We start from the raw sequence: 25,693 nt of genomic DNA on the forward strand, positions 1-25,693 counted from the left end.
TATGATTTGAAGCAAATTAGTTTTATTTCAGTAAATTTGGGGGGAATACACAATCGTATTAAAAATATTACAGCCAAGTACATGTATTTACATATGCATTACGGCAAACATGGTAGCATGTTGTGCAGTTTGATGCAATACTGTGTGGAGAAATAATGCACAATTCTGACAGTGCTGCATCAACAGGAAAACAAATTGTATTTAATGTTCTTATTGCTGACTGGATTATCCAGGCAACCAGTCATCTGAAAAAGTTCATATATTCCCAGTTTTGCATCTAAGTTTTACTATAATAAATAGTTTAGATTTGGCTATGTTCTTTTTTACCTTTTATATAATAAACAGTAATTCAAAATAGAAAATAAAATGTACCTGTCAAAAAATAAAAACCATCTGCTTGCCAAATCCATGCAGGTAATTTAAATCTTGTTTATACTTTTAAAGGTAAGATGGAGATCTCACAATTTTATGGGGAAAAACAACAATTGGATTACAAGTTAAGCCAGGAAAATGTGAGTCAACAAAGGTATACATATAGTAGTAACAAAGTGTAAAGTATTAAATTCAAGTTACAGATGATTTTTTCATAGTGATACATAGAAACTAAACATAACTGATACTTGCCTATAAGTTGTCAAAACAACATAGACCTTGATCTGCACTGCACATTATGCAATTGTGGAGCTGAGCCTATCAAGTTTTCAGTTGGATCAAACCAACCTGACTTGGTCATTTAATCTATAATCCAGATATAAATTATAATGTAATTCATTTTTAGCAACTGGTTTTGATGAGTGCTGGCAATTTGCATGCTTTTTGTTGACGAGTCACCCTGATTCCAAATATTCACATTTACTGATTTATTCTTATTTAAGGTTAAAGGTCACTTTAGTGGAGCTTTAACATGGGGTGAGTAAAGTACTGAGGGAATTTAAGATGTTGAGAGGACCATACTCAGATACTTTAGAGAGTAGGCACATTTATAGGTATTCCAATCTTGCCAGAATATTCCATCACAGAAACCACCAGAGGGAGTATATGGACCCCCATAGTAATAGTGTCCAGTTGGAAGGGTATAAGTACAGTAGTTAAACCACCATCCAGCTTTTTGATTTTTGGCACAGTTTTTTTTGTCCCCGACATCGTAAGTGGCAAAAGTCATGCCATTATTGTAGCTGAAGTCATCAGCCACTGATCCCGAATAACCGGACACTGATAGACGGTACCCCTGAGAGTAATCAGTGATACGGAAATAGGAATAACGAACATTACGGTTGTTCCCCTGCCAATCCTGCATGTAGAAACTCAGTACATTGTAACCTGAAATAAAAGGAAAATAAGAACTTGAAATACTGTTGCCCTTAACACCAATTTACATATTCCATCTTAGCTTTCTTTGCTTATGTTCATTTACTAAGTCACAAAGCATTTATTTTGAGGTCATACATTCAGTATTATGGCAATGTTAATTCTAATTTTTTCATTATCACAATGAAATTAAAATACCATTAAAATAATGTGCAGTGGAATCTGTCTAATCTAAACCCTATGTTTCTACCTTTATTGCAGCTGCAACTTTTTAGTTTGTCTTATCGTATTACCAATCTTCTACATTCTGCATATTGGGACATGTGCCATTTGTCTGTTGGGATATTTCCTTCTAATATGTGAGTGGTTAATTATTGGTAACCATATGCATGAAGGATTTTTAATTTTACTTCTTTTCTAAGTGTCAGCCAGAGGGGAGGCAAAGGGATCAAAGGTTCCATGTACAAAAATGTCAATTACAATGGCATTTTCAAATATTATTTGGACAAAATTTTCTATATAAAGTCACAGCAGGAACACAAATCATACATGCAGCAGACTTTGGGCTGCAACCACTGGTTAAGGGAGTGGGTTGGGGTGCAGGAGATTCAATGCTAATAATGATACAATTTCATATTAGCCAAGATAAAATAATAAAAAATAGAGAATGCCATTAAAGTTGATTCAGTCTTCTGTCAGATTATGAATTTATGCAAGTATTGTTACACTATCAATGAAGCTATGTAGCAACAAACATGCTGTAGCATGGACATTTTGTAAAGTAAATATTCACGGCTGTTAGTTCCATTATACATTGTGGAAGTAGAAGGGTTTAGAAAATGAACTTCAGCCTGCAATGTAAATGTAAAAGTTTAGGCAACTTAAGCATGCTAGCTGAATTGTGATCAAATTTAAATGTTCTTAACTATGCATTTTATTGCACTAGCCATCAAGGCTTTATCATAGAACTGAAATTTATTCAGGACATTTGCCCTCAATCTGAAGTGGGGAGGGATCTAAATAATGATGAGATTTAAGAAAATAAACAAGGCTTGAAAAATTGGTGCATAACTTCTGCACACCCAGTTGATGTTATGGCAATGATGTTTTAGAAATTAGTGTGAATCTCATTGTTGCACATCCTCAATTAGACTCGGAATCCAAAATACCCATTTATGAGAAATATGTGTGCCATACAGATCTGTGTATCCTGTATTCACCATGTATTTTCCCAAGAACTTTGACATAATGCTGTTTGACTACTGCAGGGGCAGATTTAGCTGCTGTCCTGTTGGATCGTTGCCTGTGGATTTTAGGGAAGGCCACTTAATACTGACAACTGCAGGTCCATGGAGCCAGTGAAATTTTTGAAGTCATTATGTTTATTTTATTTGGAGTTTTTACAGGTCCAGTTTAATTCTGCCAGAGCTAACATTACTGGCCAATGAAAGAATCTGTGTTGAGACAGAGAGAGAGAGAGAGAGAGAGAGAGATGTATCTTGTTTCGAGTTCAGCTACTCATATGTTAAATTTACTTGTTTGAAAATGAGATACCAAATTTTGTATTCATAAGTATATGCCCACAAAATAGGGACAGGTTATACTTGGATCAATGAAAGTTTAGTGAAAATGACTACTTTTCCTTTCAAAATTACATATGCTTATGCTGTCATGTCTATTAATGTTTTTATAAATGCTATCATGTTTATTAATATTTTTATAAATGGAACAAACAATCCACACACGGCAGCCCTCATTGTTTTGACTCATTGTTTTGACTTTGAGGATTTTGGCCCCTCTTTGCCTTAAGACAGTGTCTGGTCTCTTTTGCCAAATATAGGCTGTATTACTAATAACAGTAACAAACTTTATGGTCTTACTACAATAAGTAATAAATGTATTGTTTTAGTTTTGCCCGTCACTCCTGCTGGGGTATAGGCCTCCCACAAAAGATCGCCAGAGGCTTCTGTCATGTGCCATCCCTTCAAGCTGACTCCAGGTGTGACCCATCTTAGTGATGTCTGCCTCAAGGTCATGTCACCAAGTGTTTCTTGGTCGTCCCCTTCTACACTTGCCTTGAGGGTTCCATTTCAATGCCTGTCTGGTAATGTTGGTTGGTGGCTTACGTAGGGTGTGTCCTATCCAACCCCACCTTCTCTTCTTGATCTCGTCCTCTACTGGAAACTGGGAGGTTCTCTGCCACAGGTTGGTGTTGCTGATGGTGTCGGGCCAGCGGATCTGGAGAATTCTTCTTAGGCAGCTGTTGATGAAGGTCTGAACTCTCTTTACGGTCGACTTGGTGGTTCTCCAGGTCTCTGCTCCATACAGTAGGACTGACTTCACATTGGAGTTGAACAATCTGATCTTGGTAGTTAAGGAAATTTCATAGGAGCTCCAGATGTTCTTGAGCTGTATGAAAGCTGCTCTCGCCTTTCCGATCCTTGCCTTGACATCTGTATCTGTGCCACCCTGCTCGTTGATAATGCTGCCCAGGTACGTGAAGGACTCCACCTCTTCCAAGGGACTTCCCTGCAGTGTGACTGGGTTGTTACTGGCATAATTGATCTTGAGGATCTTGGTCTTGTCTTTGTGGATGTTGAGGCCAGTCTGTGCAGATGTGGCTGCCAGTATGCTGCATTTGCTGCTGACTATGGGACAAGAGTGCTAGGTCATCAGCAAAATCCAGGTCCTCAAGTTGACTCCACAATGTCCACTGGATCCCATTTCTCCGCCCATTGGTGGACGTCTTCATAATCCAGTCGATGGCGAGAAGGAAGAGATACGGCGACAGCAAGCAGCCTTGCCTCACGCCAGTCTGCACTAGGAAGCTGTCTGTGTGCTGTCCTGCATGAATGACTCTGCAGGACATTCCGTTGTAAGTGTTCTTGATCATGTTCACCAGCTTGGTTGGGATGCCATAGTGGCGAAGAAGTTTCCAGAGTGTCTCTCGGTCCACGCTGTCGAATGCCTTCTCATAATCTACAAAGTTGATGTAGAGTGAAGAATTCCATTCCAACGATTGCTCGACTATGATGCGAAGAGTAGCTATTTGGTCCGTGCACGATCTGTTCTGCCGGAAGCCCGCTTGCTCATCTCGTAACTGTGGGTCAACGGCCTCCTTCATCCTCTCCAAGAGGACCCGGTTGAAGACTTTCCCTAGTACTGATAAGCGTGTGATTCCTCTGTAGTTTGAGCAGTTGCTGAGGTCGCCTTTCTTTTGGGATCTTAATGAGGTGTCCCTCCTTCCAGTCAGTCGGTATTTCTTCTTCCTGCCAGATCTTCTCAAAGAGGTGGTATAGCATTTCCACTGAAGCATCTAAGTCTGCTCTGAGGACTTCTGCTGGGATGCCATCAGGTCCAGCTGCCTTGCCGTTCTTCAGCTGGGTGATGGCTTTCCTGATCTCGTCTATAGTGGGATTGTCCCAGCTTATGGGGAGATCTGCATTGGCTGGGTGGATTTCTGGGGGATTTAGTGGGGCTGGCCTGTTCAACAGTTCTTCAAAATATTCTGCCCATCTCTTAATTTGGTGTTCTGCACTTGCTATGGTCTTTCCCTGCTTGTCCTTTACGGGTCTCTCTGTTTTGCTGTACTTGCCAGACAGTTTTTTTGGTGATGTCGTACAGCTTGTTCATGTTTCCACTTCTTGTCGCTTCTTCTGCCTCAGCTGCCATTCCTTCAACATAGTTTCTCTTGTCTATCTTGATGCTTCTTTTCACTTCTCTGTGGGCATCAATGTACTCTTTTTGTACCTTTACTTTTCTAGTTCTTGTGCCACTGCTATTTAATGCTGCTTTTTTCTGTTTACGCTTCTGGATTTTGTACAATGTTTCAGCTGAAATCCATTCTTTCTCTTGGTGCTTCATGGGGCCTAGTACTTCTTGGCATGTTGATTTTATTGCCTCTTTAACTTTCTGCCATCTATTGCTTGCATTGTCTTCCTCATCTTCAAGAAGCTCTTGTAGCACTTGGTACTTGTTGTTAAGCATCAGTCTGTATTCTTCTTCAGTTTTTGCATCTTTCAACAGGCTGATGTTATACTTTGTTTTCTTCTCTTTTGTGCCCATCCAGTTCTTCTTCAGCTTAAGTTTCAGCCTTGCGACAACTAAGTGGCCAAATGCCATATCTGATCCCCTCTTCACCCTCACATATTTCAGGGATCTTCTGAACTTCTTGGCTATGCAGATGTGGTCAATCTATTTTCTGTCACATGGTCTGGTGAAGTCCATGTGTTCTTGTGGATTCTCTTGTGGGAAAAGATGGTATCCCCAATTACCAGGTTGTTCAGTGCACAAAGGTCTGCAAATCGCTCTCCATTTTCGTTCATCTTGCCCAGGCCGTGGATCCCCATGGTTTGTTCATACCCTCTGTTGTCTGACCCAACTTTGGCATTGAAGTCACCCATGAGGATGTTGATGTCTTTGTCTGGGAAGCTCTCTACTATATTCTGTAGTCTGTTCTAAAACTGGTCCTTAACTTTATCTTCACTGTCATTTGTTGGGGCGTAGCACTGTATGATGTTCATCTTTATTTTCTCCTTCTTGGTCCTAAACGTTGCCGTGAGGATTCTGGGCCCATGTGGTTCCCATACTATCAGTGCATTATATGCTTGCTTTGACAGCAAGAGCCCCATCCCCTGTGTATGAGGTGCAATATTTTCCTCATGTCCTGAATACAGTAGCATCTCTCCTGTCATCAGTCTTCTTTGTCCGGATTGAGTCCATCTTGTCTCACTAATGCCCAGTAGGGATAGGTTGTAGTCCTCATCTATGCTGCTACCTGTGCTGTTTTTCCTGCCTCATACATTGTCCTCACATTCCATGTTGCGATGTTAATTCTCCTGTTCGATAGAAGGGTGGTCTGCTTTATGGCTTCCGCGGGCTGGCGGCTTTCACCACATAGCATCATAAATCTTCCAGAAGAAGACCCTTCCTCCCTCACGCTTTCAGTTTCTGGTTTTTCTTCTGTTGGCATTTTTCTAGCAAGTTGTGGTTGTACAGGGTCGGGTTGCTAGCCCCACGCCCAACCCTCCTCCTTTTACACCCAGGCTTGGGACCGGCCATTGCGGAGTTACAATGTATTGGCTTTCTTGTAGATTCTGTATTGGGAAAAGAGTCCACTCACAAAAAGTAGACGATTACACACAATAGTAGTTATCTCCCTTGGATATTGTTCTGCTGATGGCAACACTTACAACAATAGTAAAAAGTACAGTCAAAAGGAAACCACAACAACAATTACTCCAATGCATTTCAAAAGTAATATAAATTCTCAAATGACACATAAAGCAAAGACAATTAAGAAAAATATTGTAAAGTTTATTTAGTTAAGTGTTTTACGATAATATAAAGGACAATGAATACCAATATCTCAGGAGTTCCTGTTTGCTCTTTCATGTGATCTTATGTAAATTTATATGACTTTAACTCTCCAAGCCATCAGTGTTCTCAATATATGTACTTGAATTTTTGTTTCCCACCTGTTCACCTTTTTGGAAAACAGCACACCCCTTCATATTTTGGATATTTTTACATACAAGGTGACATAATCAAATAAATGAACATGGGAGAGGAAACATGACTATACTGTACTTTTCAAAATAACTTTTGCTTATGCTGCCATGTTTATTAATGATTTTGTAAATGGAATAAACAATCCACACATGGCAGCCCTCTTTCTGGAGCTTGGAGGATTTTAGTCCCTCTTTGCCTTAAGACATGGTGTCCAGTCTCATTTACCACATATAGATTGTATTACTAATAATAGTAACAAACTTTATGGTCTTACTACAATAAGTTAAATGGATTGATGCACTGGCCTTTGTGGTAGTTTTAATATGAGAACAGTCCACTCAGATTTAAGTAAATGATTAGACATGATAGAAGTTATCTCCCTTGGATATTGTTCCACTGATTGCAGTACTTGCTGCAATAGTAGAAAATACTTTTAAAAGGAAATATAAAGGAAAGATAATTTAGGCAAATACTTAAAAATTATTATTGCAGTATTTTTATGATAGTAAAAATGACAATTATAACAATATCTCAGGCGTTGTTATCTTCCATGTGACCTTGTGTAAATCCACATCACTTCAACTCTCCATGCCATCAGTGTTCTCAGTACTTTGAGTTTTGTTCCCCACCTTTTCAGCCTTCTGGAAAACAGCACACTCCTTCAGGTTTTGGATTTATTTACATACATGGCAACATTATGAAATAAATGAGCATGAGAGAGGAAACTTGATCAAGGGCAACTGTATTCACAGGAATAGTTTCAATCCTTAGCACATCATGTTCAGGAATAGAATTTAGTGTACATACATGTGAACAAGATCAGTTTTCCCCTGCAGCACTTCATCATATAACATAAATTCATTTACCCTTGGAATTAGTTAATTTGTATATGGTTTCCAGCCCAGCCCAGTAGTCTCTAGATGAAACCCCAAAGCCCACTTGGTACTCTGCCCATGATCTGGTGAAGTTGGTAGATCCATATTTTCGCTGAAGGATGAGGACAGTGGAAGCATTCAGCCCATGCTCACAGTGTACCTGAAATACACAGATGATATTTTCTTTTTCCCTGAATAATATTGAATGTATTTTAATATTTTTCATCTTGGAAGAGGGTGCGGGTGGGTGCAATAAAAAAGGAACTTTTAGGAGAGGGAGATTTCTTTTTTGTTACATTCTAGTCCTTTTCTTTAACTGAAGTTAAGAATATTAAACTTTACCGACCAAACCCACTGCCCTTATTCTTTTCCTTCTATCCCAACTACCCTAACACTTTTTCTGCCACATCTCCCCACATCCCGTGTTAGTTCACCTCATGTAAAAGTGAAACACAAGGCCTATTATTAAAATATTATTGATTTAAGAGACTGGTAGGTGTGAAATACCCTAGTCCATAAATTGCAGTTCTGGACAAAAAATAAAATATTTACTTTTTCCACCTACAAGAACAAGGTTGAGCAAGAAGACAACAGTTTGACAAAGTACACTGTTTCCCAAGAGACATAATTTTAAAAAATTAGCACATAACAAATTTTTGTTTGATTTTTGTATCCAAAGTCAGATGCTCCCACTTGTGACTCCTGATACTGACTACATTTACTTTATGTATTAATAAAAAAAGAAATTAGCAAAGTTGGATATTATGCAGTCCTGTAATTGAAAACACAAGTGTCACCTACATTCTCATAACGAAATAAATATGTGTATTGCCCATAACAGACAAATAGAACAGTGCTTTGTATATGGCAAAATGTGCAGTATGGACATTTACTTCATATAAAGTTCAGTTGCATATACAAAACAGCAAAAGTTACCTGCAGCATTTTTTTATCGGGTGTCCATAGAAGGTATTGGCCTGACTCGTTATGTCCAGACTTGCGAACCTCGTCACAGTCTCAAATAAAGAAACATTCATACAATCAGTGAATTAACAAGAAACAAGGGAATCGGACAAGAAACAATTCCAGCTAAACTGACACTGGCACAGTGAACCCAGAGTAACCACAATATTAAGTTCATTAGTGATAATAAAAAAGCCTACATTTCTCCCTCAACACACACACCCCTCAAACGCTTAAAAGCAGGGTTCACACTCTATCGGGAAATCGGCAAAAAGTCGGGAGAAATGATCATTTTTTTCCCGACTGTGAAAAGTCATGGAATTTCGCAAATATTGATGAAAGTCGGGAAAAACCCGGGAATTTAATGCCACCACTTGACGCCCGAAACAATGACGTAACGGAGTCGTAACTAAACTGATCGTGAGTTAAATTTATCGAGTTTTAACCAGAATATTCAGAAAGCGCAGTATGTATCAACTGGGTGCTTGCAATAACCATATATGCTGAGTCAATCCAAACTCTCAGTGGACTAGATTCGTCTAGCAGACTTTTATTTTCAAAGTCAGCTTGATATCCATCACAGGAGTCTGACTTTTTATCAGTAAAGTACGGCGAAAGCTCTGACAACATGAAATCACCTTATCGGTAATATAAATGGACACTTCATTTATGTTACCGATAAGGTGATTTCATGTTGTGAGAGATTTCGCCGTGTTTTATTGATAAAACGTCAGACTCCTGTGGTATCCGTATCTTTCCTTATGTGGAAGCTATGAAAACCACTTTAGCATCACAAGAGGAAAACATCGTGTTGGCAAAGCGTATCCGCTTACCGGATGGCGTAGGAAGCTTTAAGCGTTGTTAGATCGAGTGACACATGCATGAAATGGATATGAAAATTACTTATTGTCTCATAAATTGTGAGCATCAAAGTCGGAGTTGATGAAATGTGACGTGGTACTCGCGATGTGCATTGCTAGTCGCATGAGTACACAAATCTAGCAACCCACATTTTCAAATGTTGTAGAGAAAAATAAAATATAAAATGAAAGTCGTACACTGGTTGTAATCAAAATACAAAAACGAAATAACACAAAGTTTGCCATATATATATATATATATATATATATATATATATATATATATATATATATATATATATATATATATATTCCTAGAACAACTTCTGGAGTTCGTTGTATCACGGGACTACCATTTTGACATGTGCTCTCTGCTTGTTCAATCAGACTGGCCAGATTGCTGGTTTTTACAATAAATATCTGACTTTCATTTAATATAATTGAATTTCTCTACAACAACATTAAAATGGAGTTTATTGTTGATATGACGTGACTAATGGACTTCCGATGTCGTCGTTTGAGATTCGTGAAGTGACTAGTAATGCAAATGGCGAGTACAGGGTCAAGTTTTATCAATGCCGTATTTTCGTCTAGTCTCTCAACGGAATAAAGACATAACGATTATAATACTTGCCATTTCTGAGAAAATAAATCATTTTTCTATCGATTTCTTGCAGGTATAAGTCGATGTAACATAAGTTTAAATTTTCTAGGCCCGCTGGTAAGCGACTACCATATGTCACTACCGCACGGTGGCGGCAAGTTCCAAATTTTTTATATGCAATTGCAAGACTCCACACCCCAACCTAAATGTCCAAATATGAAAAATGGGGTGGGAATATTCGGAGGAAACCCGGATTAGAAAACGGACTACTATTCGTTTTAATCCAAATTTGTAGTCCAAATTGTTGAATTTCAGAGCTGAAATGATAAATTGTCGTCCCTTGTATTATATATTAAAAAAAACTATTCGCGCCCCTGTATCAATACAGGTTTGGGGACTGGTTTAACGAATTACAAGAAGACAATTTGATTTTACAGAAAATTCAGACCTTCTTTATACAACGGTATATAATTTTGAAGGTCTTTTGTCAAAATTTAAATCGACCTTTTTGAAAATGTTTTGTAACTGATGGATTTTTAACCAGATATTCTTAAGGAGATTAGGTTGCTTGAAAAATCTTGCTTGGGATTTTATTGGCACAAATAAATTCAGTGTTAAACTCTCTTTGTTACAAGACAAGATTCTAATCATTTGCGTTTATTGTTTTTTTTTAATACTGTAATAGGAAATGTTTACGTTTTTATAAGATGCATATATATATATATATATATATATATATATATATATATATATATATATATATATATATATAGATAGATAGATAGATAGATAGATAGATATTGATATAGAATTCTTCAGAATTAAAGGTTTTAAAGGAAACAAAACTAATGTATGTTCATTATATTATTCCCACTTATCAACATGCAGGTGAGCAAAATAAAGTTAAAATTTTTATTTTGTACATTGAAATGACTTTACATGCCAATTTAAAGGAATATAATCAAACTTGTTTCGTGTGATACATTTTGTGGTTGTGTATATGATCTTCTTTTCTGGCTTAGATGTTTTGGAGAGTCTTGAAAGAGAACCATCTTTAGGTTTAGAAAATACATGTTTTATAATCTAAAATGTTCCTTAATTTCATTCAGTAATGGCCAAATGTGAGCCTTGAAAAAGTTAATTTCATGATGGAAAACCCCTGGAAATGACCTGGAAGTTTATCTTTAAAAAAGCGTGGGAACCATGTAAAAAGGCACATTTCTTTGGAGAAATACTACATGAAAGCTAGGGCACAAACATAACACTACCTGCAATATGAAGTTTTGCTCAGCTTACAAATAATAACAATTATAAAAGCATGAGTAATTTAATAATGTCTTTATTTAGTGGGAGTGACTCAGCCTCCATGCACTGATCTTTATATACACGTGTGTGTGTGTATATATATATATATATATATATATATATATATATATATATATATATATATATATATATATATATATATATATATACACACACATATGTATATATATATATATATATATATATATATATATATATATATAAAGTGAAGATTAATGTTTATCTACCCGTTTAAGAACAGAAAAGTAGAAATAATAAAACTATTATTAAGCTACTTTAAATAAATACTTTACATCATTTGTCTGCTTAGACTATCCGGACTGATGTTAGGTGTGAAGGACAGTCATTTTATGTAAGATCCATGAGTGTTAAAGGTTTTGGATCAAGAGAAAATGTTTGCCTTTGATCCTACCCCACCCCACCCCCCGTTCATGCCAGAAACTTTTAAGACCCACGAAGTCACCACTGATTGTTGATTGACAGTTAACTACATTGGGTTGAACTTCAGAATGCCTGTGACTCGTTGGCAGGTATGCCTTTAACCAAGCTTGATTATTGTGGGATTTCAGCAATTATATATTGTCAGTCATACCTCATTTAGTTACAATCAATTGTAAGAACAAACATTCTCTCTTTGCATCTCTCTCTCCTAATTATATTTACTTTAATAAAAGAAGATAATGTAATTATTCCTAATGCTATATATTCGGTTGTATTTGTTTCCGATATCTGATACACTGTTCTGTGTTGGCATGGTGATCCACAAATTAGTTCATTTTATTGATAAATGTATACTGTAATGAGTAAACATTTCAGATGAAGTCCATATGCTCAGCATTAACGTCATTTGGAAAAAGGCAAATTTATAAATAGTTGTTCTACATCTTTTTTAGCAACTAACATTTTTGCTGGCTTTATTGACATTGTTGTGTCAAATTTAGCATTTATATGATATCGTTGCAAAATTTATAGGACATTTATTCAAGTTCAGAAATTAGGAATTGTAACTTTAACATGATGCAACACTCAGAATGGAATTAATGCACCCAATATATAAAAGTTTTACACTAAGCCCACTTTAAAAAAAAATGAATTTTAAGTTAAATTGAAGCTTACCTTTAAAGATCTTGAATGACTTTAATCCATGTACTGAACTACTCAGTCCAACTAGTGTCACCAGTACCAGCAGTGGAACCTTGGTATTCATGTTTGTACCTGGACCTCAACTTCCAAGATCACCTTATTAACGGAAAATGAAATGTTTTATATTTTGTACTGGAAGCTATTTGCAAAACTAACATATACGAATAGGTTATTTGTCCCCCAATATATGCATTGCATCTCCCTAACTCCCATAAAATCCCACAATCCTAACTACTATCATATTACCATTGCAACCACAAATTTAGAAAAAAATGTTACACATTGTTCATATCAGCAAACCACCCCAGTCACAGTGAATGCATATTTCATGGTGTATCAATTTTTGTGGACTTGGTAGTTGTTGCAAATTTAAGACTAAACAAACTGCTTTGTTGTGGGACAATCGTAACCCTTTCTCTGCTTTGCTGGTGGACAACAGTAACCCTTTCTATGCTTTGCTATCAGACAATAGTACCCCTTTCTCTGCTTTGCTATGTGACAATAGTACCGTCCTCTCTGCTTTGCTGTGGGATAATAGTAACCCCTTTCTCTGTTTTGCTGTGGGACAATAGTACCCCTTTGTCTACTCTGCTGTGGGACACTATTATCCCTTTCTCTGTTTTGATGTGGGGAAAATAGTACCCCTTCCTGTGCTTTGCTGTGGGACAGTAGTACCCCTTTCTCTGCTTTGCTGTGGGAAAATATTACCCCTTTCTCTGGTTTGATGTAGGACAATATTACCCCTTTTTTCTGCTTTTCTGTGGGACAATAGTACCCTCTTCTTTGCTTTGTTGTTTAAAGTTCAAGTTGTTTAAAGACATTGAAATACACCTATTTGCTGTGAAGCATTTCCATGGTGGTATTTTGATGGTGAACCGGTGCCATGCTAACTGACAACCCGATGTGTCCAAAGCACTACAGCTGATGCCACAACCTCTATGGCCGAACAATGGTTTTAAGTTGTTGGCCCACCAGATCTCGAAACAATAGCAGCTAACACACCTGAGAGCTACATTACAGAAGTAGACTTTGAGTATCCCGAGCAGCTTCATGATGCACACGGTAACTACCCATTGGTTCTGGAGAAAATGACAGTGCAGGGGAGCTGGCTAAGTGACTATCAGCGCTGTATTGTTAACTAACACCTGTAAGCTGCTTTTGGCTGCCACTCTAGGGGCGGTGAGTCACGGAATAGGGCATACGAGAAGGTAGCCATCAACACTAGGTCAACCCAGAGAACATAAGATGGCATCACACTAACTTGCACTCATGAAGCCATCCCTGCCTGTATTGGAGCAGCGCGATGTCGACTTTCTTCTCAGCTCGGCATTGTTTCATCACTGCAACCAGTCTTTGACCGGAAGTAATTCCATCTGCTCTTTTAACCTTAGTGACTTGCATTACTTCCTGAGATGGTAGTGCTGGTGGTTCCAACTTTAATATCATGGGAGTTCTGACACTGGTTCTGCTTTCGGGTCCATTTTTGGCTCCGCTGTTGCACTCATCAGTTGTTATTTTTATACTGTCTTTTTCTTCTTCAGCATGCTTGTATGTTATCATTCCAGCTGCAACTGGAGTTAGTACTAGACCTAACCTAAAGTTGAGGAGACCACTGATGTCAAACTTTTAACTTTTAATAAATATCATACAGTAATGTATATTAATTGACCCATGATTTTTATTGATATTCCATGCGAATAGAAATGACATTAACAAATGTGGGGCCCGATTTGGGTCATTTTGGCAGGGCTCCTTGTGAGCACGGCATTTGGAAAGATACTTTAAACAAGTTTTATGTGGCACTGATCTTAAAATTTTCTTCCATTAATTTAAAATTACTTTCCTTTTTATACATTTTTTGCAAAATGCTTACGTGCGGGGCCCCTATGAGTGCATGGCCCAACTTGGCCAAATCAGTCCAATGGGCCGAAGGCAGGCCCTGCATGTAAATAATGTTTGAAATCAAGTATAATACTTAAATACTGTGCAAGAGTTATTGATGAGTAACGAAATTTTAAAACATTGCTTCACTGTTATTGTTTTACCAGTTTATCATTATGTAATAACACTTCCATATAGCCAAATATCACAAAGTTATTTAAAGTCAGCATTATATTTCGTGTTCTCGATTGATAAATTCATTAGTCCAAAGACACTCAAATTACCTTAATTATAGCAGCATTGATCAGATAGGTTTTGTTAACTGATGGTCAGATGATCATAATGTAAAGACCTAGGGTATGTGCTGTTTGTATGTACGTGTCCGTTTATAGCTCTCTTAGATTTTAGTGATTATGTGTTGATCATGGGGAGTCGGTGTTGAGATGATATTTCTTGAAGCAGACGTTATAATGTACAGCATTTATGAGACTTTATGACAGTATGGACTAGTTTCGTAAAATATACCCACCCGAATTTCTTAACATAGGAAATTATCTGGATATTTTTAGGTATGTATGTTTAGTAATTTGAGATAGGAATAATTATTTGTATTAGGTGCTTGGGTCGTCTTTTTTATTGCGTGGTATGAAGTATTAATATTTGGCTCGGAAAGGTTTACTAAAGAGCCGTTTAACTATGATGTGTAGACATTATATGATTAGAGAAATATTAATGTGGAGTATCAGTGTGCATAAGAACCTTTCTATTGAAAATGACTGTTGTCCTGAAGTATTTGAAAATAAGGGAAAACAATGGACTTCAATCCATGCTCACTTACGTGTTTTATTCGCGTGGTAGTGAGGCTCCTTGCATGTCACAATACTACTGTTCTTTGTAATTAAATCAAATAATGGTGCACAGATCAAACCAGGTATTAAACTGACAGTGATAATATGGTATTCAATTATAGTGACATTAATCAAAGATGTTTTGCAAGTTGATTGTCGTACTCAAAATAGTCACGACAAAATGTATTATAAATGGTTCACTGAGTGCCAAATAATCCTCGATCCAGAGAGAAACATGGAGACGTTAGTAATCAATTGGTGGTCATGAATATATGGAGAAAATTTATAGATTTTAAACATGACTAACCATTTCTTGTGGTTTAGTTATAATATTGAGAACTTTTAGTGTGTGTATATGTGTGTGTGTGTATAAAATTAAACAATTAGTGTCTTAGACAACAAATCAAGCATTTGTATTATTTTGTCCAATTATTCATAATTACAAAGTACAATTGTGATATATAAATATATTTTGTGAAGGTATATACCTAATAATGAACACACAATTATCATCCGTAAACACTTGGAGAGCTACATTATTTCAATTTGTAGAGCATCCGACTCGTAATCAACGGGTAACAACTTCGATACCCGCCCATGCCAACTCTGGACTGCCTCAGAATGTCCAGAAGAAAGGTGCTTATATCCAATTTCTTTGATGTGATATAACCAATAATGTGCTAAAAGTGCTGTTAACCCCACCCCAACAGAAAAAATAAATTTAACAAAATCATATATTGGATTAGGATCTCTTGTACATTAAACAATAAATTCTTACTAATGTAGTATTCTTTAAGAAAGCCTAAATCAGTTACGTTGTTAAAATACAGAAACAATAGAGCACTTGTCAGCAGTTAATTGGAAAGAGTCTAAATTTCTAGAAGTAAGCGATAACATAGTGAAAATCATGAAAAATCAACTTATACATTTGTGCTGTGCCCTTTACAGAAAGGGCAATTTTAAATTACACAGTGGTTAGGATGTGTGTTAATTTTGTTTTTCATTATGAAACAAACTACCAGATATTCAGTATTCATGAACCAATATATTCTGACCGCATTTCGTGTGTGATAAACATCGTCGGAAATCTATTATTTCGTTCATATTGAAGAATCTAAGATCTATGTTTGCGTGTGTGTTATCATTTCCTGTTTATTGGACACCTCAAGTAGCCGTTAGCTTCGTGTGAATTAAAATTTAGTTATTTTTAGTGAAGAATTTACATTAAGATATGTGTGTTATAAAGTTCTGCTTATTATCTACCTGACGTGGTTCGGCTCTTTCTTCATTTTGTTTTCTTTGCGAAACAATCCACCAGACCTTCAGTATTCTTGTATCAGTATATTCTGACATTATTCATATTAGTAGGAAAATCAATACAGTTTCGTTGTTATTGAAGAATGTACAAAAAAATCTTAGTGTGTGTATATTACATTCCTGTTTTTTAGTCAAATGGTTATAAGCTTTGTGTAAATTAAAAGTTCGTTATTCTTAGTGTAAAATCTACAAAATCTGTGTGCGCTTTAATTTATTGTTTATTATTCACTTCAAATGGCTAGCCTCTGTGTTAATTTATTACAAATGGACATGTATTTGTACTTGTATGTTCCTCGGATGTAATCCATTTTAGTTCATAAGGTATAATGTTCATTCTTTATTATCCCTACTAGACCAGAAGAGCTTATGGGGTGGTCTGTTGTCCGTAGTCCATTGTTTGTGGTCAGTTCGTTAGCACAAGCTTGTTATTGCAACTCCTTCTGAATGGATGGTTATATCAACACGGGGTGTAATGTTATTTGTTATTGAAGAACAACTGCAGAAGGCGTTCTACACTATTTATTAAATACAAGACATAAATACAGTTAGGAAGGGGAGTAAAGACTGCCCTGAGAGTATGTTTCCCATGGAACACAAACCTAGTGAATGTATAACATAAACCAGCTGTTGGTGTGTATTAGTTCTAATCCAGTGTGGACCATCTGATTACTTTTACTGTCAAGTGGTATACAAAGCTAATTAGATTAAGGCTTACACTACACAGTGTTTTTGCCAAACGATTTCCTATGATGTCTAAGTTGGTTCTAAACGAAAATGATGCCGATTTTGCAAAGCTTGTTATTGCTACTCCTCCTGAATGGATAGTCATATCAACACGGGATTTTATATAAAGACATCTCATGAAGTCTACTTATTACTAAATGAAAACAGTGCCGATTTGATGTCCAATATGGACACATGGGCAGTCAATTTGAAAATCTCGTTATCACAGGATGGTCATATCAACATGGGGTTTTCACCGAGAGACTTTTTGCGTTGTCTAGCTGGTCCTTAATATAAATAAATAAAAATGATGCCAATCTGACATCCATTATGCCATCTTCATTTTTTTTTTATGACAACTATACTTGAACAGAAAATAATACTGAACGGATTCCACCGGTAGATTTCTTATGGCGTTCAGTTGATCTTCAATGAAAATGGTGTCGATCTGATATCTAGTATGGTCGCCACAGCAACCATCTTGAAAATTTTGTTATTGCTTCTCCTGAATGGAAAAATCATATCTTGAAAATAACATTATCCCTTTCTAAATAATGGCTATATCAACATGGGGCTTTCTGTAGTATATACTTCTTGTGACATCTAGTTGGTCATAGATGAAAATGATGCCAGTCGTGTATCCAATATAACTTCCATAACGACACTCTTAAAAATATTGTTGTCACTACTCCCCCTGACTGGATTGTCATTATGACATGAGGTTTTCACCAAACGACTCCTAATTAAATACACTTTGTCCTAAATGAAAATGGTACCAAGCTGTTATCATAGGTGTGTACTACAGCATCTAATTTTAAAATCATATTGCTGAAGAATATCTTTCATGGTTTGAACACTGGACAGTTAAAAGAAAGGGATTGTCATATCTTGAATTTCTGGAAATTCTTTTAGCCCAGTAGAGCGTCAATCTCTTTGAGGGATTCTTGTTTCATTTATATTTTCCTCTGATTATATATCTTATACATTTTCTCATATTTATTTAAATTAATTTCCTCTTTTAATCGTTAAACTAAATGAAAAACAATACCAAAACAAATATCATGCATCCACTGCTCAAAACCTACCTAGATGGCGGAAGATAGTTGCTGCCATATGTCCCAGACGAGACAAAGAGGACTAACTAACTGACTATAATTTTTAATTGACTATGACAAGAAAGAAACATACTTGTTTAACATCTTTATAGTTTTTATATATTTGTATTTATTGTTTATTTTTTCTTCTATATAAAAATCCTTTTTATCTGTTTCTGTTTTATTTGTATATGTATTATGATTGCATGTTCGGTGGCTTATCTATATTTGTCTTTTATAGATTATTGTCTTTTGTTCAATAATGTATTTCATAATACGTTTATTTTATATCAATCTACATATACAAACTTGAAGTACCCTTAAGTGATGTGCATCCGGTTATTGTTTGTACATGCGCACATCCCTTAGGTAATAATCTGGTTATTCAGAACAAAATTTAATTGTCTCTAATTAGATCTAATAATTAAAAATATTAGTAGGTAAGGAAAAGAGACCAAAAAAATTGTCTTTTAATTTGTATTATTTTAACTTTTACAATAAATAAACAAAAAGGCGGGAGGGAATGTTCGTGTTTAATAAATTTATAAAACATCACAATAATCTCTTGTCAGTCCTCCACATGGTACCAGCTGGAAACAATATCCATAGTGATTCTGTGGATTTTTTAAAAAAAATCAGGTATGAAAATTCTGAACTACAGTTTATTTTTTGAAAAAAATAACTTATCTGATATTTCCGTAAAATACATGATACCACCAAAACATACGCTGTGTATATAATGCAATTCGGGTACACTTCGAGTATATTTGTGCACACAAAAATACACACAAAAATATATTTTTAATACCTGTTTTGGGGGTATAATAAAACAGTCGAGAAAAGAATAAATTCTAAAAATTGAAAATTGTGTTGTAAGTATAAACCATTTCAAAAAGTGAAAAGAACTGTAGTGAGATTATCTATCTATCTATCTATCTATCTATCTATCAATAGAAGACATGAGAGTGTTAAAAATTAAAATAAAAACAACCGAACTATCTATTACGCTATACAAAGAAAATCATAACAATTTGCCGTATTGTATCCATTCTTCTGATATTTTTATGTAAGATATGATACCCAAAGAAGGTACATTTTGTATATTTCGCGTATAAGAGGTATATTTGGGTGTATTAAGGGTGGATTTTGGTGGTTTGGGGATATATTTGGGTGGATCCGGGGTGGATTTAGGTGTTTTGTGTAGCATCAGTCTTCGAATAGAAAAAAGGTTGCGGTTTCCTCTAAAATTTTAGCAAGTACACAAAGCAGGGCATCCAGATCATGACCTTTAAAATTGATTAAAAATACTCCAGCGTCATTCGACCTGCTGACCCACAGCCTTTCTTTCAATTTGTTCATGCGCATAGTAGGAAGATGATGCATCTTGAACTGAGCATCTATGATGATGTATAAATACATATTTAATATACCTGCCGCCTGCACCACTTTTTTGTCTCCAGAAAAATTGCACTGTTGCGCCTTCGCTCGCATTTCCAATGTTTCTTCCTCACCAGTAGAGCGCGTGGTCGACCTCATATCAGTCAATGGCTCTGATATCAGTTGACGGTAGCGCTGCGTCCTTGATAGACTCCCTTGCCAGGACTGTTAGGACCTATTTTCACAATTGGTATAGCACCTGCACATTAACATAGATCTGGTTTACTACTCCCTTGATTGACACCATCATCTTGTCAATATGACGGCTTGTAGAAATACTCAGCATTGCATGGAAAATCATCGTTTTGTGCCGCATCCTCGAAGAGCATGGCCTGTGTTCAATTTGCCGGCAAGTTTAGGTTCGTGTTCCTCATAGGGTTGGTCTTGTCCGCCACTATTCTGCAATGACACAGAACTTTGGTGTACATCATAAATAGTTTCCAGCTGACATGCTGGCGGATCTTCCAAGCGAGCTCTGAGTGGTTCACGTCATTGAGGTCCAGAGAGTTTCCATTGATGATGTAGCTCGAACCTTTGTTAGTGCTCTTGATCACCCCGCCATAATCCTTAAACGTCAGCTCAAATGTGAAGTCACACGGCAGGAACAAATGCTTCCCAAATGCCACAAAAACAGACGCGTCAAGATGAGTGGCGGCAACAGCATTGTCAACGCTGACACATATAGCGTCCTGGAAGATTGCATTGGTTCTCTCTTTTTCAGTCAGCCAAAGATCTTTGTAAATGCCCAAATGTCGGTGTTGTCAATGTCAACAGCTCAATGCCATCGAGCTTGACACTTCTCTTTTTCGATAAGGTACGGTCAGGATTTGTCACTATTGTACAGTTGGCATCAACCCGTGCTGCTGTGCCACAAGTGAATGCTCATGCCACAACCGGTGATCGCACACTAAACATCAAAATAAAAGTTCACTTGATTTGGCCCAAAAAATCATCTCACCGTCTGCGGTTCCGGAGAACTAATTGTCCGCAATATGCTTGAAATATAAGCTGTGTCAGTAAATTAGGTTCGGAATTAAATGATATCGCGCACTTAAACGTCGGGGTTCAGCAACAGTTCATAGATCTGCACTATCTCTGCATCACTAAAGGTGCATATTTAACATAGTTATTAAAGCAAAGTACTTGTGTCAGTACCATCTCCACTTACTAGTGTTGGTTTTGTCGCTGCATATTGTATTGACCAACCCTCTAATTGGGCTCATGGTTCTAAAATATGTGATATGCTCAGACTCAAGTAAGCGCGTAGCGCTCCTGGAGATTTAATATAGACTAGGATGGTTAAACATTTCGACTCCGCTTCACACCAGTCGGTTTATGGTGATACCACCATACAAAGGATCAGATCCAGCAAAAGTGATGACCCATCTGAAAGGGGTCGACGCATGAAGCCAATAAAGACCACCATCCTGGATGGATGTGTATTATAACATTAAGATGTTCGAAAAAGTAATGCAGAATGCCATTCCTGAAATGCATGGTGGCTGCAAGGCGACATTCCATAACTCTGCATATCCCCTTGCCGCTAGTCCACGTCTTTAGATTTGTAAGAAACCGGTACTACGGGGAGGACCATATTTTCATTGGAAAAATGCATACAGCCTTTGAACCCTAACAATCCTCTACGTTCTGGGGCTCTATATTCACCTCAATCATATAAATACAACTTTTGAGTTTTCTTGATAACAAATTGTACCTGTAAGTGGTGAGTCCTACGGTGAAAGGCATACTGTTTGCATTTTAAAAAAAACTGCATTGACGCAGATTATGTGAATGCGACATACATGCGCTCTTGATACGTACTTTATACGTATTTTATATGAAAAGCTAACACCATTTAATATGCTTGAGTACACTATAAAACTCAAAATTGTGCATTAGTGTTTTCGCATCGATAAGCACACTATGGATCTATTTGGTTCTGGTTTGCTTGGCAGCGGTGCTGCGAGATCTTCTGGATCATTGCACCCATTTGTCCCAGAGGCTGAAATTCTCAAAATGTGGTTGTCGTTTTAAGCAAGGCCATTGCTAACTTAAAGGTTGTATGTTTAACTCCAATAGAATCAAGTCAATTTGATGGAGTTACAACAATAAAAGCGTGATCATTGTATCACTGGCATTCAGTGCAAGATTTTCAACACGCTGGTGGTTTTACACTCAGCAATGACAATGATTCTGTTTTTTTTATACTTCATTTACCTCCACAGGATTCACGGTGACATAACTTTATCATTGCTTGCAATCCATGCAGTCATGGTCTTAATGACACATAATGACAGCATTGTTGTTCCGGCTGACACCTCGCAAGAAAACCTTACAATTAGCTTTGCGCCTATTATTGCCACCGGAGACACAATTAGGTACGAGATTCTCAACGTCAACTCACACATGGGCGAAGTTGAAACCACTTTGCTCGTATAAGACGAAAGGCTCTGTGGTCTCTACCTAGAGTACTGGCGGGTAGTAAACGTGTGGGATGGCATTAACACAGTTCTGACAATCCTGTCTTTGGGCACTGGTATTGCGAGCATTACAATCCGGTCAACTGTCATTACTGCCCATATGACGGTTTACCTCGAGATAGCAGTTTTGAGACACCAGCTGTTTATTTTATTTGCCGCTGCCTCACTATAAAGCAAAAAAAAAAAAAAAAAAAAAACAAAAGGCACCATGGAATCTGCGTCTTGGCTAAGGCCAAGCTTAATAAGACCCTGGACCATGTGTCCATGACGATGTAAATTAATGTAATCTTTAAGGACGAGTTTAAATTTATACTCGAGGAGCATGACAACTGCGTGGCACTCAGAAGCGAAATACATTACGGAACGCACAAGGCCGACACTAACAACGTAAATTTCCAGTCAACAAAAGAAATTAAAGGTAATTTAATTACTTTATCATATCAACACCTGGGAGAGTACTATTCGCTACTTTACTCGAATAAAGCAAACAAACATACAAAAACTTTATGTTGGCTGTATATCATAGAGCTACAATCATTATAAATCTTCAAAGAGATAAGCGATTTTGTAGTGGGTGAGTGGCAGGATTGCTTTGTAAAATTTCTAGTTTGGACTGACCTCGTGGGGGCAGCGATTGGCTGGGCAAATAGTCCGTGATCAGTCTGTTAGGGGTGGGTGGGATGGAGGGTGCAAGTCAGCACTTTAAAGGCTCCATTAGGATTTGGGATTGGGGAAAATCGTCTTTATACATCTACCAAGACAAATCTTGAACAAACAGCATAGACCCTGATCTGCCTGCACATTATGCTGTGGTAGATCAAGGTCAGTGTCGGTTGCAGTTGGATCTGGTTGTGTGTAGTATATATGGTAGATCGGTGCTGATCTTATATGCCCGTTCTTATTTCTAGATAAATTTGTGCATTGGATATCACCATATTTTTGGTTACAACTTCAGGATCACTACAAGCCAAACCCTCCAAACATGATATGATATACGGCCAAACCACGTTGAGAACACTTGCATACAATCGGACATAAAAACATGAAATATGTTGAGGAAATGCATGTTGATAAATATTTCACTCTTATCGCTAACATGTCTTCTGTAACTTGCTTTTCATGCTTAAAATATTAGTCGAGTACTGTTGTATGCTAGAATAAAGAAATCTGATTAATTGGATGCACATAATGTTAGTTCAAAACCTTACAACCAAAGAACTTCACTTTGAGATGTGTGTATACATACATACATACATACATACATACATACATATATATATATATATATATATATATATATATATATATATATATATATATATATATATATATAAACAAAATATCTATTTCATCGGAATTGTCACATGTTGCTTCCCGAGATATATTAAAGTTTGCATCGAACGAGGTGTCTTTTGTAAAGGAAATATCTTTCCTCATTTTGCAAAGGCTACTATCACTGTCGAGAATCTTTTTTCAACATTGCAAAGAAGAATACCCAGGAAAATAAATGTAGCTACACCGTCTGTTTGTCACTCAGATCCCATATTGGATGGGAAACCAGTGCTAATTAATACCTTTCGTAACATAAGATGGCTTTGGTTTACATGGGAATTTCTACATGTAACATTCTGACATAAATTGAAATGTATGATGAAAAGGTATATAATAAGGAAAAAGCATCCCCTTTTTGCAACGACTGATATAATTCTGGCAAAAAGGTAAACCAGTCAATGCAAAGAAGAATCCCCAGGAAAAGACTGTTACTACACTAAATGTTTGGAAATCAGATTCTGTATTGTATGATTAGAAAACCAGTGCAACTTTTACATTTCCACGGTTACACCTGGAGAAGTACACAGAAGGACTAGTATGGAAATCATGATTGTAGCAAACTATATCGGAAAAATACTGATATCCTGAAATGGGAAAATAATACACAGCAACTATTACTTTGAGTTTAATCTGATTTGATCACTGAGGTTCCCAACTCATGAACCCTCCCCCGGCTGCAAGTTGGATGCTATACTAACTTAGCCATCCCATTCTTTTACGTATCACAACATATTTTCAATTTTATTTCTTGTCATCGTGCCAAATAACTTTTATTCACGTTGCTGGAATTTTTTTTCCAGCGAGTTTACTCTTGCTTCATGCCAATAAAACTGCTTTCCCACACCCCAAAATATCTAAAAAAGAGAATTGCATGACTTGATTTTGTGACTTTCCAACAAATTGCAGTGCAAATACTCAATAGTGAAAACAAAGGGAGAAGGGGGTCTGAGTGGGAACATAAAAATCAGGCGCATGATATTGTTTTGTTGTTGAAAAATGTAAAATAAACTGGAGTGTTTAGGACCACATTGTTTGGCATGCACTCGCATCAATACGTTAAGATACTTTCCAAATCGTCCATCAGAGCACATGAAACTACACATCCAACTCTTAATTAATTCAAGCGGTGGCAAATCAATGTGAGCACATGCTCTCGGAGATCTGCGTCTATGCAGTTTGTTCGCAGTAATCAGTAGACCTGATCAGCCTGTACCTTATGTGACATCGGATTAGGGTCTACGTTGTAAACTGCATGATCAAGGTAGATTTTCCTAGTAAGACCATCATTTAACATTGTTTTGTTGTAACCTCAGAAATAAAATGCCCAAAATATTAAAATTCAGTTTTAGGAAGAAATGCAGCTGTAATACAAAATTAATTTGAAGTTTAAATTTGTAAAACTTGTTATTTAGGTGTGCAGTTTACAGTTAGCTATATTAATTTTATTCACTGGAAATTCCATGTGTTTTCAAGAAAAATACAGCATTAATATCCCTTAGTACACAGTGACAAAAAATAATGCCCTTACCTTGTGGAGACTGGATACTAAACGGACGTTAGGTGGTATTCTTGAGCTTAAATATATACTTGGAGAGGCCATGGTAAATACTTACCAATACAATTGTGAAATCCCATCATGTGACCCAAGTTGTTGTACTCCAGACAAGTTCAAAAAGTGTTGTGCTACTCAGATAGCTTCAGTTAAATTTTCCGAAGGTGTATATAATTATTACCTTACACATAAATTAAAAAGATTTTACATATTGTCATAAAAGGTGTACTTACCATAAAGCAAAGTACAGTCAAACATTGTCTATCCAAATATATTGGCAGACATCCTTTGCCTAGTAGTTTATCCAAGTCTTTCTTTAATATGAGGATACAAATTGGAACATTTTATCAAAGTCATTTAAAATTAAACGTGTTTTATCCAGTAAATGAGTTTAACTTTTTGTGAAACAATGATATATTTCATTTGATTAATGAGACAA

General features: G+C 36.7%; 1 protein-coding gene across 1 annotated transcript; it reads right to left on the reverse strand.

Annotated features, from left to right (window-relative positions):
- LOC149787890 (angiopoietin-related protein 1-like) lies at nt 1–25,247 on the reverse strand. The gene is made up of 5 exons (XM_089974138.1): nt 25,231–25,247; nt 12,564–12,686; nt 8,631–8,710; nt 7,686–7,854; nt 1–1,320 (listed from the first exon to the last, which is right to left on the reverse strand). The coding sequence occupies exons 2-5, from the start codon at nt 12,652–12,654 to the stop codon at nt 932–934; spliced, it is 729 nt and encodes a 242-aa protein (XP_089830264.1). The 5' UTR covers nt 12,655–12,686; nt 25,231–25,247; the 3' UTR covers nt 1–931.
- Between the last annotated feature and the right edge of the window lie 446 nt (nt 25,248–25,693).

Source organism: Sinohyriopsis cumingii, chromosome 11 (assembly GCF_028554795.1).
Source record: "Sinohyriopsis cumingii isolate HCF-2022 chromosome 11, ASM2855479v2, whole genome shotgun sequence".
In the NCBI taxonomy this organism is placed as follows: domain Eukaryota; kingdom Metazoa; phylum Mollusca; class Bivalvia; order Unionida; family Unionidae; genus Sinohyriopsis; species Sinohyriopsis cumingii.

Bases quoted from the DNA above. Each gene is read 5' to 3' on its own strand.
- LOC149787890 (XM_089974138.1), bottom strand. From the start codon at position 12,654: ATGAATACCAAGGTTCCACTGCTGGTACTGGTGACACTAGTTGGACTG. The intron at 8,711-12,563 runs GTAAGCTTCAAT...TCTTTATTTGAG, and splicing joins GTCATTCAAGATCTTTAAAG to ACTGTGACGAGGTTCGCAAG. The intron at 1,321-7,685 runs GTAAATGAATTT...CTTTTATTTCAG, and splicing joins CAAATTAACTAATTCCAAGG to GTTACAATGTACTGAGTTTC.